Here is a 15,774-nt window from a genome sequence, read left to right as displayed (position 1 = left end):
GCTCTCTCTGGTAAGAGACAGATCAAGAGCACCTGGGTGCTCACCGTGCCCCCCATTGGACATGCTGTCCCAAGGGGAACACAGCAGCTGCCCAGGTCCTTCCAGCAGTCAGCCAGGGCCCACTTTGGGGTGGATGGAGGCATCCCTTCTCTTGAAAAACAGTGAATGTAAAAGGTGAGCTTTGCCATAGCTCTGATCATGCACGATTTTACAGCTGTCTCCTCTTGAGTCCCTGTCTGGGTGAGGAGGAAGGCAGAGGCAGGGCTTGCTCCATGGTTCATCAGCCCTGCAGAAGGACATGGCTCTTCCTTTGCTCCGGCTGTGCTTTCACACTGCAGGGAGACATTTGTGCTGTACACCAGAGATCCCTCAAGGGCCACTGGAGCATCAGGGCTGCAGAAGCAGCCCCGCCCAGACCGGTGGCCGCCACAGGGTGGTTATGGAGACCCAGCTCTGCCTGCAGCCTGGCTCCACAAGCCCTTGGGAGAGCTCGGTAGAGCCGGAGTCACTGCCTGATGCGGTCACCAGCAGCAATCAGGCTGAGGAAATGGAGGCCCAGAGACATCAGCTGGGCCGGAGGCTGTGCCTTTCGCCTCAGCACTTGCACTGCGGCTCAGAGGACACGGCCCCTCCAGCTTTATTCTCAGCTTGGTCTTGTCACCTGGCACTGAAGGGACAGACAAGTGCTTTTAGGGATCCTTGGCAGAAACACGGTGGCTTCATTCCCACAGCACCGGCGGCAGGACTGCAGCAGCTCCTGTCAGTCCCACGGAGCCCAGCCGGGCCCGAGGCCCCATTGCCAGGGGGTGGCACCATGGAGCCGCCGAGGTGGAGCCTCCTCTGTGGGTGCGTGGTCGCTGCAGGCCGGCAGTCAGGCGGGCGGCTTAAACCCCAGCCTGCTGGGTCAGGCAGTCTCGTGTGCTCTCCACTGGGACAGGACAAAGACAGCTGGAATGGGCCCTGGAACTGCTAGGGACATAGTTCTGAGCGAAAAGACCCTGAGCTGACAGGAGCAGCCACTGGTAGTGTGCCCTTTGGGAAAGGTGGTATCTAAGAACTTTGCAGGGCATAGTGAGACCAGACTTAAAAGTAGCTCTGGAAAATTGGAGTAAGTATCCTCTGATTTTCAGAAGGAAATTTAATGAAGGTAAACAAAGTACTTTTGGAGGATGAAATCAGACGGGGAAATGCATGGGCTTTGTCATCTGAGAGCAGGAGAAAAGGAATCAAGGGCACCATTTTATCCAGCTCAACAATATCAAACCGTTGAAAAAATGGTTCACCTCATTACTGCACATATTGGTATAAGTATCCTTTCTATACTGCTGGATGTGAATGTTTGCTTTCCTCAGCAATGGCTAATCTCAGTGGTAGTCCACAGTATCCCTAATAGAGCTTAATTTGTAGACTTCTTCTGAAAAATAAATGTCATTTTAAGAGTAAGGAGGAAAGAAGCCAGAATGACAAATATGAAAATTGTGACGTAGAAAAAAAGGTATGGATAGAGCTTCATATTTTAAGTTACGAGACAATAAATGTTAAGACTGGGTATAGGAGTATGAAAATATTTTTTTTCAAATGAAAAAGATTTTCAGTAAGGAACATAGAATGTTATATTGCCAGGACTGTAACTGTTTCATTTGAAGTGAAAAGGACTTGGAGTAAATATTAAGGAAATATTTGAATGAGAAAAAGTGTATGGTAGAATAGAAGATGTATAATAGTTCATCATCTCCTTTACTCTGTGCTTTTAAGTCTCTGTTTTAGACATGCATCTCTGATAGGCTGTCTAGATATGGATGGTATCATATGCGCTTTTATAGAAAAATAGCAAGTGTATCAACAGCTTTCATGCAACTGAAACTGTGATGCTCATCATGTCTATTTTTATGTTTAATTTCATAGTCAGCTACTGATCTTGCCTAGGAAAGGTGCTAAGGTGCTAGAATTTCTGAGAAGGTGTATATACCCCACTTTGCCTCATACCCAGCAAACTTATGTAGATGTGTTAATACCTGAAATTTTATTTTTATCTATTAAAAGCTCCTTTTCCCAGTTGGAAAGAGTTCCCATTTTAAGGTTCTGTTTATTTGCTTCCCTGAACAACAAGTTTTGTTTGGGGAATACACGCTAAGATGAGTATTTGATTTATAAATTTATATGTAATTAAACTTTAAAAATGGACTAATTAAAATTATTTCTTAATTCATTAATATATCAATTTAATAATGTAAAGTAATTTAATTGAATTTAACTGATTTAAATTTATATTTAGTATGTACTTTAGGTTATATATATAGGGTAAATAATCTGCCTTTAATTTAAGACACAGTGTAATCACCCTTTAAATATGAGAACTCTTGTTATGACACTGTTTTTAAGAATTCTTTAACTTGTAAAAAAATACCTCTCTAGTGATGCAATATGAATTTTAGCAATGTGGTAACCTAAACAGGGTACATCTCATATAGCTGGAACATAAAGGAAAAAAAGTTGTATTGTCAGGTTTTCTTTCATGCTGAATTAACAGCACTCCTCTCTTGAGGAGGCCGTAAATTATGATGAATTACCAGGATGCAAATAGCATACCAGGGGGAGGAAAACCAAGGATTCCTTCCTCTTGGTTATTTATTGCCATAACATATTGCTCCAAAGTGGCTGTAAAAGACAGAACTGAAGAGAAAGTTTAAATTGGAAACACTGCATATGTTCAACAGAACTGCTGCCCCATGGCAGAGGATCTCAGATCCTCTATGAACTCCTAGACTAGAGGGACATTGTTACCTCCTCAGCTAGCTATTCCAGGCTATCTGGTGGCATGTCACCATCACTGTCTCCTGCTGGAGCTGTTCTGCCTTACACAACTGATTTGCCCTTCAGGAGGAGCAGGGACTTGTATCTTTCCCTTGCCATCTCAGAAGGATGCAGAGAGAAATTAAGGAAACACTTATGCTGACACCAAGGAAATCTGTCTGCTGATTTTACATAGGAGGCTGTGATAGAGTCTCTAAAGTGACAGGAGCCATAGTGTTTGGAAAAAAAAAATGTCCCTTGAAATACTACAAGAAGAAAATCCTGTTGTAGTATAAATATGTACTGGAGATTAACTGTAGCATAGTCTAACTTGGCATCTGCGAGATTCTCTCTTCAGTTAAATCGCTATTTTTACTTCCTCAGATATGTGACGATATAAGAATTTGGATAAAGTGCAAAGAAGATATATTATTTCTAACAGTCTAAGATAATAATAAAGTGAATTCAATTGCATATGAGAATGTTTGCTTTCTATGAGTTAGCCTTTGTAGAGTATGACAGTAAACTGCCATATGTCCAGGGAAGAGTTCATGGGTTCAAAAAATGTTAGGAGAAATTAATCAGCTAAAAATCCATCATGAGCTTTTAAATACTCAGATATGGTGTCCTGCCCGCCGTACAATACAAATTACTGAGTATTTAGAGAAGTGCTGCTCTACGTTGCCTTAGGCAAGAAGACACTCCTTCCTGGGCATCACTTTCAAAGACATGGACCTTTGATCTCATAAGTGCAGTTTATTTTAGGTTATGCTACAGTTGCCTGCAGGGATTAATGCCATGCTTCCTCCTTACTTTCTTTTCCTTCCCCTTCCTTCCTCCTCTTCCGACAGCTTGCTCTTTCAATTACCTTTTTCCACCCAAGTGGTCGCACAGCTTGCCCACCCCACTCACCTGCTGTGTAACAGGAGACCCTCAGCTGCTTTGATGGGTGATAGACAGGGCATCCTGAATGTCATCTCCTTGGCCAGAATTTACTGCCCAGATCTTTTCCACTGATGTTAGCTGTGGAGACAGAAGGAGTGTGAGTAATGGGCACCTATGGTGGGTGCACATTTGAAAGCTGCCCATCCTCTAATCCCGGGCTGTGGGTATTATTTGACTCTCATGTTCAGTTAACTCATGCTGAGAACTTCCAAGAATACACTGTGAGAAACTACTTAGAGACAAATTAGTCATCAAAGTTCCCCCTGGGATGGATGCACTCACTTTCCTTGACATGCAGTGAAGGTAAATCCCAACTGTGTTAAGATCTGCAGACTTAGTTTCTGAATAGAGCAGAAGGGACAGGGGATAGCAAGGCTATTATAGCCCTGGTCTGGCTAGCCAGTGACATCAGCTTGTCTTCCCAAGTGCTCACATGTAGACCCTGCATTTTTGCTTACATTTGCCATGGGTGGTGCACACTATTTAAAAACTAGCAGGTTTCAAGTCTCGGTAGCTATGATCCTCAGTAGTTCTTCCTGGGACATCACTTACAGCTTCCAGCAATTCTCTCAGCCTATTCTTTCAGCCACATTTATCAGAAATGTTAGTTTAATGGCACATTTCCTAAGCAGTGACACATCAAAAATATGGACTGAGCACATTCTGCACACAATGTTGAAAGCATGCACCTTTGCAAATCTACACTGAATTGATAAAGAAACTTTTAATATGGAAAATGTGCTCTTACCATCTCTAGAGTTCAGTGTCCAGCCACATCCTAGCAGAAGTGTAGGGATGAACAGTTTTGCTACAGAGCAGTGTTCTGACATTTCTGCTTGTCTTGTGCTAACGTTCCTGTGAGCTCTCATTTTACACAGAGGCCAGCAGAGGCTGGGCATTCTTTGTCAGACTGTCCATGACAGCCTTAGAGAGAACTGATATGTCTAGATACGTTCTACCATAATGACAGCATGGCCAACAACAGCACTTGAAAGCTAAAAATCCTGCAACGAGCAAAATTATGAGGAAGTCAGGGAAATTCAGACTCCATCCTGTAACTTTGTTCTTTCTAGAAGAGTCATAAGTGTAGCTCTCTTCCACGGCATTTTTGTATCTCTCAGGTCTGTCACTATCTCGGCCTCTGCTGTTAGAGAGCGTTGGTGGTTTGGTTTTTGTAATTTTTTTTTTTCACCTGGAAAGTGCTATATGTTAATGTACTTATTCCAGAATAGAAATGATGCCATATATTCTGGGGTTGATGCTATTCTACTCTGTATGAGTTATAGAATCTGGAAAGAAGCAGCATAACACCAGAAAGTGATCTTTTAGTAGCTAGGTGTCACATTGCCATACATGGTTTTCTTTCTGTCTGCAATACTTTACAAGTATCTGCATCATGCTCTAGTCTCCAGCCTGGGTTCCACTTTGCACTATTTCCTCAGCATCTGGTCTATGCAGATTTATGAATATGGATGAAATTAGAGCTTTTCCTCCTGAACAACAGCCACCTAAACACTTCAAGCACTGGTAAATGTATCCAGTTAGTCATTGGTAATCTCTGCAGCACAGATACTTTGTTCATGGAACTCAGATTGTACAGTGCTCCCTGTGGCTTCTGTAGAACACAGATAATCTGATCTATCTCTTCACCTGGGAATCTTGCCCTGTCTGGTAAGTGGGAGTTGAGTGCTCATCTCACCATAGGCTACAACGTAGACAATATGGAAAAAATCTTAAATTTGGAATATTGAGCTTCTCAACTAAAATTCGCAGGATGATGAAAGGAATCTTAAATATGCTGCTGGAGGTGTGATTTAACAGAAAAGGCTGTTAAAGCTGATCAAAGATCTTATTGCCTACTAGAGAACTATAAATTACCTAACTCAACAGAGCAACCTACAAATAAAAAAAAAGCACATACTTTCATATATGTATGTTTATGTGAATAAACTCTCTCCACTTTTGCAGGGGATAAGAATTCAATACCATTGGTGACAATCTTCAGGAAAAGCAGCATGGGAGAGATGGGCAAGATCAGTGCAAAGGAGGGAACTACTTATCTTTTGGAAAGCAACCTCCATTTGGTGGGGAGATTCTATGGATCGGAATATTCTGTTTTGATATCCACCAACTGGATGCACCCCTGACAAAATGTCTATGAAATCCACGGCGTAGCTGGTCTAGAATGGCTGAATTGTTAAAGGACCTAATGAGAGTAACAAAGGTACTGAATGCTATTGTGAGGGTGACCTTGATGTGCTCTTTCAAAGACTTAGCTCAGCTACCTTCCTGTACTGGAATTCACTGCTGCCAAGGTTATAATTCATACCACACATACTGAGACCCAAGAAGGTGCCTTCTAGAACTTTACTGGTTGATTCCCAGATGGGCCAGCTGGGTTTGCTTCTCTCTGGGCAGAAGACCAATGGGCTTGAAAATGGAGGCTGGAGGCTTGCAATCATGCTTCTTTTCCTGATATTACAACTGGCCAGGAGGTCCAGGTCACTTTGGTCAGTAGTTGAAGGAGTGGAGGCCTGAAGGTGGTTCCATGACAGTGACATGGAGATACTACTCCTCTAATATCTTTCTAACTAGGTAGGTTATAAGGCTGCTGCTCCTGCTGCTCTAAGAAGCAGAGCAGGGAGTGAGGTTTCCATTGGGCCACAAACTCAAGTGCCTTTGATGGTGCTCGACTTTCACCACACTCTTTCTCCCCAGCTCATGCTCACTGAACAAAACAGAATGGAAATCACATTGTGGGGACTTACAGAAAGTGGGATGGGATCGCTTTTCAGCAATCTTGGGTGGCATCACTCCAGCACTTTGCCCACACCATGTGTCTGTGCAGGACCATCTGTATCCAGGGATATCTCTCATTCTCTTTTAACTGTGCTGTGGTTTGTTTCTACTCCCAGTGAGTTCCAGACCCTATAGGGATGGAAACAGAAGTGGTAGGAAGTCAATGTCTGGATCCATCTCCCTCTTTGTTTTGCATCAGGGCATAGCTGCCTTTTTCAGCAGATACATGGTTCCCAAGGACATGTAGTGTCTCAGTTGCCCCATGCTTGGACAGAGGAAATTGGCCAGTTTTCTGTGGCCTAACTCACTGAGAACTGTGGAGCTAAATCTGTTTGGAGTCTGGATCTGGTAAGTCAAATTACAGATTACTCTTTGCAAGAAGCTGGAATGCCTAATAGGCCATGTAACAAAAATTAATCACTTGTGTGGGATTGATAATCCCTACGAACTAAAACAGATCCAAAGCAGTTGGTGTATATCCCAGAGCTTATTCCAAGATACCTATTTGAGTGTCCATATGACCAGGATTTTTAAATCTATGGAAGAAAAATCTTCAAGTTAGTTTGCCTGCAAATACGAATTAATATAATCTTTATCGTCCATAAAGAACATGTGGGGGAAAGGGTAAAAGTTTAGATCTTGTTTTCTTTTCTCCCTCCTTTTATCTCTCTTCTCTCTGTTGTTTTCTTCTCTTGTTTTCTTTTTTCTAGTCCCTCCAGATCTATTCCATAGGGTAAGGTTGGTTTCCTTTTGAAAACTGCTGATAGTTAATGCTCCATTTTTGTGAGCAGTGTGCATGCACCCAGTGCTGCAGTTTACGGTTTTCCCTCTATACCACTGTTTAATGTTACCTATTAAAATCACCAGGGGAGAAGCTTCAGCTTGATACTTAATTTAGTTGGTGTGAAAGAGAAAGTAGGCATGGGCTGAGACCCAAGCCAAGGGTTATGCAGTATGGATACAACCAGACAATTCTGGTGGTCACAAGCAGTGAAGGTTGGCTGCAAGGCACCCTGTACCATTTTGCCTGATACCAGAGACTGCACTCAAGAGCAGATTTATTTAGCATTACAGACGCAGTCTTTGTAGTTAAATATACATGCCTTCAAAGAAGCAAGCAGGTTTGTGAAGTAAGACTTCCCTTTACAAATACCTATGAAAGACTGTTGATTTTTCCTGTATCTTTTAATTTCATTATTATAATTTCTACTGATTTGTCCAGTATAGTCATCAGCCTCACCATACTGTATATCCCTTGATTTCCTCGTAAGCCGCTTTAATGCCATGGGATTACATTGGTCATCTGCCAGTCCTGTGATATCGAAATGGATTTTTAAGTAGGAGCTTACACGCCATGTTTGGAAGCTTAGCAACTTCATTTTTGAGTTCTTCTAGCATTTTGGACATCTGTATTTGAGAAATAAGAAAGAAAGGGCTCTTTGCAATGAGACTACTAACCTGGTGACAAGGGTGTAAAATCAGCTTCATCATGGGAACAAGCCTTAAGCCCAGAAGTTGCAGAGGAATAGCTGCAAATTGCAAGGGAGAAAGGGAACATGGTCAGAATCATGCAGATTTGGTGGGATAGTATACACTACTAGAACATGGTGATAGGAGGATATGGATTGTTTAGGAACAATAGACAGGGAAGATGAGGACAACTTTATGTCAAAGTGCATCTTCCTTGTGCAAAGCTCCAGAGTGAATCTGTCAGAGACAGGAGGAAAATGAGGGATATTGTGATGTGATCTGTTATAGGCCACCCAACCAAGACAACATAGTAAAGGAATATTTCTACAACTCTAGAAAGGCAGAAGTCCCCTCAGCCTTTGGGAGGATTTCAGCCATCTGGACATCTGCTAGGAGGGCAACAGCACTGGGAAACTAATGCCCAAAGTTCTTAGACTGTGCTAATGACAATATCCTAGTGTAAATACTGGATGGGCAATGCTGAGTGTTGGAAGCAGGGTTAAATATGATCCTAGATGACAGCTCAGGCTGCAGCAACCACATGATGACTGAGTGAAGGATCTAGTGGAAAGCTGAGGAGGTAAGCAACAGAATTAACACTCTACAGTTCATAAGACTGGAATTTGTTGTATTCAGGGAACTGCTAGTTAGAACACATTTGGCAGCAGCTGTGAAAGAGAACACTGCTCAGGAGAGATCGTTAGGGTTTTAAGGAAAATTATGGACACCTCAGGAACAAACTACCTTGTTCTGCAGGAAGACTGGGATTTTGATCTTAGGAAGCAGCAAACTTCTTGAACTAAAACACAGAAGTGTATGAGAGGTTCAGGCAAGGACTGGTAACAAAAATAGGAATATAAAACAAGGCTTGGGCACTTGGAGACATTAAGCATAAGGGTTCTGAATGAATGATGCAGAAGGGAGTTCAAAGAAAATATCTTTCTACTGCTGAATGTGGAAGACCACCTACTGAGAGATGATACAGAAAGCACTTAAGTATGTAGCACATTTTCTGCATCAGTCTTTATAGACAAACTTGTCCCCAGGCATCTGCATCTTCCAGTGGAGCTTGAGAAGCAAAGGGGTAGCCAACAGTGAGTAAGTCCTAACCTGTTACCTAGTGAAGCTGGAATTACTAAGAGAAGCTGGATGTATTCATACCTATGGGGTGGGTTTGTCTCATTAAAGGATGTTAAAGGAGTTCACCCATGTAATTGCAAAGCCTATGTTTATCATTAATGAAAAATGATGACACACAAGGAAGGTCCCATATGACTAGAAAAAGGCTAATGTTATGCCCATTTTTTAAAAAAAGCAGTGAAACTGTAAGCTGCTCAGTTTCACTTTAGTTATTTGAAAGGTCACAAATACGTCGTTGGTATTTATTTCTAATGATGTGAAGGACTAGAAGATAACTGAAAACAGCCAACATGTATCTAACAGGGAAAGTAATCATACTTGATTAACCTGACTGGTTTCTATGATGAAGTGATTGTTTTCTTTATCAGTTCTTTTCTGGCAATCTTTGACCTGGACCTCTACTATGATATCATTAAAACTTAACCACTTCCCTTTGATTCCTTATTTGTATGTGCTTTAAAACACAATCATGTAGGATTTTGGGGGCTATTGTAACTCCTCAGAGGATGTTATATTACATATATTGCCACAGATCAATCCTTAAACAGCTTTATTTTTAACTATGTCCAAGTCTGTATTTAAACCAGGTAAGCCAACGCTGCTTTTCCTTTATACTCTAACTCATGAAGCATTTGTTGACAGTGTCTGCAAATACAGTTTTGGTACTACAATCTAAAATAACACTTGCCCATTTATGTGGAGTAGTAGTGGGGTCTCCTATTAGTGTCACATTAATTGCTCTAGCAGTCTACTAGTTATCTCAATAGCAGTTGGTGTTACTTAAGAAATGAGAAGAGACTTCTGAAGCGCCTGAAGCAGGAAACTTGAGGGACCTGAATTCCCTGAACAGCATGAGCATGGAAAAACATTAACAAAGGGCTTCAGTGCTGGACGTGCCAAGAGCTAAAAGGAATTCAGCTTGACAAGTTCCACTTCTCTTGAGTGTAGTCTACTTGGTATAAATTTGCTGTTCAACCAAAAAGGAAGACAAGGCAGTATATGTTCCCAACACCTTTCTTCAAGAATCTGTGCATGGCAGCTGGACATAGATGGAAATTTGGCAGACCTCTGTTCCTCTATAACAGATCATTTTGTGAAGGTTGTGTGACTGAATAAGATGTCAAATGCCCTCTACACTGCTGTTTTGCACTGGACAAGAATTAAAAATTACCATGCTAGTTCTATGGTAATGGGCAGCTCTTCTTCCTAATCTATGTGAAAATATTAGCCTTCTGAGAGATTCAACTATCTCTGTACCTTGTGTAGTAAGCTCTGGGTTTGGATTCCAGTCTGGGGCCCAAAATGTGGGTGCTGTAGTGCCAGAGCACCCTTAGAAGGGGCTCCTACAGCACAGGGCATCATCTGATGCTGTATATTACACTGGACACCAGACATTGTTTTTCTAACTCTTCCCTGTATCATTTGCTAAGCTATTTTAATGATTGAAATGTAAATGACCAGGAGAAGCATGTGTTTATACATGTGTTTAGATATGGAGAATCTGAAGAGGTTTAAGTCATTACAACATTTCCTAAAACTAGATCAGTTTGGACTACCAGCAAATCTCCTTTTCCCAATCCATGAGCATTATGTAGGACTGGCTGCTACCTCTAATGCTTTGGTACAAAGCTTTCTGGGACTGTGAATGTGTAAATATTATATTTTGATGGCAAGGCAGTGCTAGATTGAGGATTTCTCAATGCATAGTATCTAGAACTATATGCTGAGGTGATATGTGTGATTGTATGTATGAACATGGCAGGCTAAGCCACATTGTTTTGGAGAGTTAGAGGTAAGGAAAGGCTATTGGTGCCTCTGGAACTTCAGATTTGACAGAGGAAGCTGGTTATTTATGCAGATAATATAGGAGCAAACATAGGTCAAATGCAAATAATAAGAGTGTGAACAGTGAGAAAGCAGTTTCTGGGAAATCACTTTTTACATGAAATATGCACAAAACTATCTATGCAAGCACAAGCGTGTATTTTAATTTGATATCTCAGAAGTCAGCTCAGGATCCTATTCAGGAGCTGTGTTTCAAAGCAGAGTCTCCCATTACTTCTGTTCAGGCTTCCAACTCACTGTATTTCAAACTCTTTCAGCTATTGAGGGTGTCCCACACAGAAACCTCAGCTGTACTACATTTTGACTTCTACTTTTTAGAAAATACCACGGAAAAGTGTCTCAAGAACAATTATTTGCTGCTTTTTGACATACTTTTCCTGTTTTTCTCAATGCACATGTTTTCAAAGCATCACAAATGTTATCATCACCATTGCATGACTGAAAAGTTGTGGTATAAGCATACCCAGGAAACTCCCATGGGCCAATCAGCAAATCACTGAGAAAGCCAGCAAGAGGAATCATAAGTCCCTGCATCCAAGTTCTCTAAGTGCCTTGAGTAGTCTAGATTCTCTTCTTAACACTCTCGGCAAATTATTTATAGATGTATTCACACAGTAAGATATAAAAATGTTCTAATTATATCATTCAAATCAAATGAAAATTATGCCCTTATTTTGCCAGACAATGCTTTGCCAAAGAAGGTTTGCCAGAAATGTTTTGACCGAAGAAAGAAGGAGCATCTGCAGATGAGACACTATAAAATCTCCCAGAGACAAGTCTGACCTGTTTCCAAGGAAGGCTCCAAGGTAAGTGCATGGATTTTGTGAGCTTAAAGAAAGAGGACAAAGCCCTTGCAATTCCCTGTTCCATTTCTTCTGCCTCTGGCAGCCATTCCCATGAGGGAGTGCCCATGCAAACAAAACTTTTTATTATCATTTTAATGCATGTCTGATCTTCAGCCCATGATTTGTCTCTGGAATCCCATGCGGCAATAAGAAACAGTTGCCATTCCTATTTTACAGAGTTGGCCAGTTTCCAAGATACAAACCTTCTCCAAAGGTAATACCTTAAATAATGCATTCCTAGACTGCAGGAATATTATACAGAAAGTTATAAAGCTGCATGAGTTATTTTCATAAATCTGCTTATTTCTGCTGACTTTAGTATAGGCAAGACTGTTGAAAATAGGGAAGATCTGAAAAGTGAAGTAATTTTGAATTTTGAGCACATAAGGTAATACTTTTAACAAGAAAAGTTGAAGATGCATCTGTTGAAGATGCATCATTCATAATTAAGGAACAGAACAAACATGGATTTCCTCTGGCTGTAGATTCCTTTACATGAAGACTTCAAATCTGGGCAGAATTCATAAAATTTCAAAAATGTAGTAAATATTCTAAAGAATTTCTGTTTATCATTCCAAGGCCTGTGTGGTTTAGACAACTAAGTCTTACTCATTGGTGGGACTAGGATAATTTTCAGTTCAAATCAAAGTGGATTTCAGTGGTTGCTTCCAAGAGAGTTTCTGGGAGAGTAGCTAGCACTTCCCTAGCCTAAGAGCAGGAAGTTTTCTCACTTATATGGATTATATTATTTTTGACATTGATCCATAACCTTATTTTCCCCACAAGACATTTGTTGCGCCTTCGCTAAAGTGCAGACATGGCCTCTGGAGATGCTGAGATGGCTGTCTTCGGGGAGGCAGCTCCTTATCTCCGGAAGTCAGAGAAGGAGAGAATTGCTGCCCAGAACAAGCCTTTCGATGCCAAAACATCAGTCTTTGTGGCCCACCCTAAAGAATCCTTTGTGAAAGGGACAGTCCAGAGCAAAGAAGGAGGGAATGTCACTGTCAAGACTGAAGGTGGAGAAGTGAGTAAGAAAAGGCTGAAAGACACCATTTGATTCTGACTCTCGGCTCTTAGCTGACATACGTCGATCTTTTGCTTCCTTTGTAGACCCTGACTGTGAAGGAAGACCAAGTCTTTCCCATGAACCCTCCCAAGTACGATAAAATCGAGGACATGGCCATGATGACCCACCTCCATGAACCCGCTGTGCTGTACAACCTCAAAGAGCGTTACGCAGCCTGGATGATCTACGTAAGTACCAGCAGCAGTCTTCCTCTGGGTAGCTGGGAGGAACTGCTCTGCCAGCCTAAGTGGAAGCCAACGTGCTGTCTCGCTTCCCCACAGACCTACTCGGGTCTCTTCTGTGTCACCGTCAACCCCTACAAGTGGCTGCCGGTGTACAACCCGGAGGTGGTGTTGGCCTACCGAGGCAAGAAGCGCCAGGAGGCCCCTCCACACATCTTCTCCATCTCCGACAATGCCTATCAGTTCATGCTGACTGGTGAGTGCTTGATTTCTTTTGAATATCTCATGCAATGATGTATCTGTAGAGGGAAATTCTCTGAAAATATGATGCAACACTTAAAATACAGTGTGTGTGATAAGAATGGAAGATTAATGAACTTAATTGTAATGGTCTGTTTGAACTGAGTGTCTGTGTTTCCATTAGAATCAATAAAGACTTGGACCTAATGAAAACAATCTAGAAGGAGGAAATTCATTGGAAAGAAGTCACCTATTTTATGGTGTAGAATTTACTGACTGTAAGGGGGTCATACCTAAGTGCATAAGTTTATGTATAATAATCACTAAACTAATGTCAGCTGTAGTCTACGAAGTACAATAACGTCACACCTATCCTATAAGTGATGTGTATACATTCAATTCAAATTTACAAGTATCAGTGCTAACAAATAAAACAGTATCTCTGCATTGAACAGGTACATAAGCTTAATAAGATTAGTATGCAAATGGAATTAATGATGGAAAAGATGACCGGGTGGTCTAAAGTATTTGCAGCCCTTAATGATCTATGTAACTCCTACACTGATCTATGCAACTGTAAATCAGTTGTACCTTATAGTCAAAAGTAAACTTCAGAAAAAAATGCCAAGGAAAAAATAAAGCTTTTATGATTTATACTGAACAGCTTAAAAAAAAAAAAAATTGCCTTCCCTTTATTCCTTCTGCCTCTTATTTTCTCTTATGTGTGTAGTGAAACCAAAGTTGTGCAGGATTTTAGACCTTCTATTCTTGATATTTTGTTACGAAATAGGAAATAGATTCAGAAAAAAAAGGAAAATTTAAACTTCTCTATGTATGATCTTGGAAATACAGAATTTCTGTATATATAGGGGTAAAAAAAAATCCGTAAGATCACTCAGGAAAGTTTTAGTTTCAGAAGAATTCACATGCTGTTAGAGCCCAACCTCAATAATTTTGTTTTTTTACTTACAGTATAAGAGTGAAATAGGTAGCCTGATAAGTCAATATCTTGAAAGGCAGAAAGCTCCAAAAGCTGTTCTGAAGTGATGTCCTAATTGATCCAGTGGATAACATCTGAAGTAGGTGGGAGTATCAAAAGTATCCATTAGAATTACCAGGGCTTTTCACTGTCTTTTGTTCCTGCATTCTCTGGAAGTTTTACCTTGTATTTTTCTCCTAGTTTCTGAGCTATTTGTTGTTCATGATCACTAGGAAGAGTTTTCTTATCTCTGTCTTTTCACAGATCGTGAGAACCAGTCGATCCTGATCACGTATGTATGCTGCTCTGATCCCTGTGGGGCTGCCCGGTGCCAGGGACCTCCTGCCTAACCACATGCTTTCTGCTTCTCTTTGGTTGCACAGTGGAGAATCCGGAGCAGGGAAGACTGTGAACACGAAGCGTGTCATCCAGTACTTTGCAACAATTGCAGCGGGTGGTGACAGGAAGAAGGATGCTCACTCAGGCAAAATGCAGGTGAGTCAAGAACAACAGATTGAACATTTGGCATGTAACTGTTGTGTCAATGAAACACTATAACTGAATAATTATCATTCTGCAGGGAACGCTTGAAGATCAAATCATCAGCGCCAACCCACTGCTGGAGGCCTTTGGGAATGCCAAGACTGTGAGGAATGACAACTCCTCACGCTTCGTAAGTTGTTGCTTTGGACGAAATCCCTTCTCATTATAACAGTAGTGATGGGCTAGTGGTATTCTCACATAAGGAGATGAGGTTAAATGCATTTTGGCTGAAATGTTGCTGCTTCTTCTTAACAGGGCAAATTCATCAGAATTCATTTTGGTGCCACAGGCAAACTGGCTTCTGCTGACATTGAAACTTGTAAGATGCTCTCCTGGCCTGATCCCTTTCCTTCCTAAAATCCCACATCTGTGTGCCTTCCTGTGACTGAATCTTTCTCCCTTCCTTGCCAGATCTGCTGGAGAAGTCCAGAGTCACTTTCCAGCTCAAGGCAGAAAGAAGCTATCATATATTCTATCAGGTCACCTCTAACAAGAAGCCGGAGCTAATTGGTAGGAAGATCAGTAACATTTTGAAGGAATTTCAATGAGCAACTGTCATCTGGAAAGCTAAAGTAAGCCCAATTTTCCTCTTTTATTGCTTTCAGATATGCTCCTCATTACCACCAACCCTTATGATTTCCACTTCGTGAGTCAAGGTGAAATCACTGTTCCTAGCATTAATGACCAGGAGGAGCTTATGGCTACAGATGTAAGTAACTTACCAAACAGGTCATGTAGTGGATATGAGTCCTGGTACTCATACATTTATTTACTGTTTCTGTTGCCAGAGTGCCATTGACATACTCGGCTTCACTGCCGATGAGAAGACAGCCATCTACAAGCTGACAGGGGCTGTCATGCACTATGGCAATCTGAAGTTCAAGCAAAGGCAGCGTGAGGAGCAGGCAGAGCCAGAAGGCACAGAAG

The 15,774-nt window shown here is 41.4% G+C and overlaps 1 protein-coding gene and 1 long non-coding RNA gene across 4 annotated transcripts in view; one reads left to right on the top strand and one right to left on the bottom strand.

Annotated features, from left to right (window-relative positions):
• Positions 1–15,733, bottom strand: part of LOC133273582 (uncharacterized) — a 41,568-nt gene extending 25,835 nt beyond the window's left edge. For both annotated transcript variants that reach the window (XR_009744887.1, XR_009744888.1), the window contains exons 1-3: positions 15,621–15,733; positions 6,507–6,666; positions 3,706–4,742 (exon numbers count right to left, since the gene is read on the bottom strand). This is a non-coding gene — a long non-coding RNA (uncharacterized LOC133273582). The remainder of the gene's footprint in view (positions 1–3,705; positions 4,743–6,506; positions 6,667–15,620) is intronic.
• The window catches only part of LOC133273572 (myosin heavy chain, skeletal muscle, adult-like), a 49,302-nt gene that overhangs the window by 19,197 nt on the left and 14,331 nt on the right, over positions 1–15,774 (top strand). Inside the window, exons 1-10 of one of the 2 annotated variants that reach the window (XM_061461905.1) lie at positions 12,382–12,861; positions 12,948–13,091; positions 13,185–13,341; positions 14,569–14,596; positions 14,688–14,799; positions 14,885–14,977; positions 15,103–15,166; positions 15,259–15,357; positions 15,453–15,556; positions 15,636–15,774. In XM_061461905.1, coding sequence (XP_061317889.1) covers positions 12,655–12,861; positions 12,948–13,091; positions 13,185–13,341; positions 14,569–14,596; positions 14,688–14,799; positions 14,885–14,977; positions 15,103–15,166; positions 15,259–15,357; positions 15,453–15,556; positions 15,636–15,774 — 1,147 coding nt within the window. In that variant the 5' untranslated portion in view covers positions 12,382–12,654. Of the gene's footprint in view, positions 1–12,381; positions 12,862–12,947; positions 13,092–13,184; positions 13,342–14,568; positions 14,597–14,687; positions 14,800–14,884; positions 14,978–15,102; positions 15,167–15,258; positions 15,358–15,452; positions 15,557–15,635 lie in introns of those variants that run through there. The other variant, XM_061461906.1, reaches the window with a different exon arrangement.

Source organism: Pezoporus flaviventris, unplaced genomic scaffold (assembly GCF_033815535.1).
Source record: "Pezoporus flaviventris isolate CSIRO_AGI_PZ_B2104156 unplaced genomic scaffold, CSIRO_AGI_Pfla_v1 ptg000034l, whole genome shotgun sequence".
Classification (NCBI taxonomy): Eukaryota; Metazoa; Chordata; class Aves; order Psittaciformes; family Psittacidae; genus Pezoporus; species Pezoporus flaviventris.
This window is presented reverse-complemented; position numbering and strand designations above follow the sequence as displayed.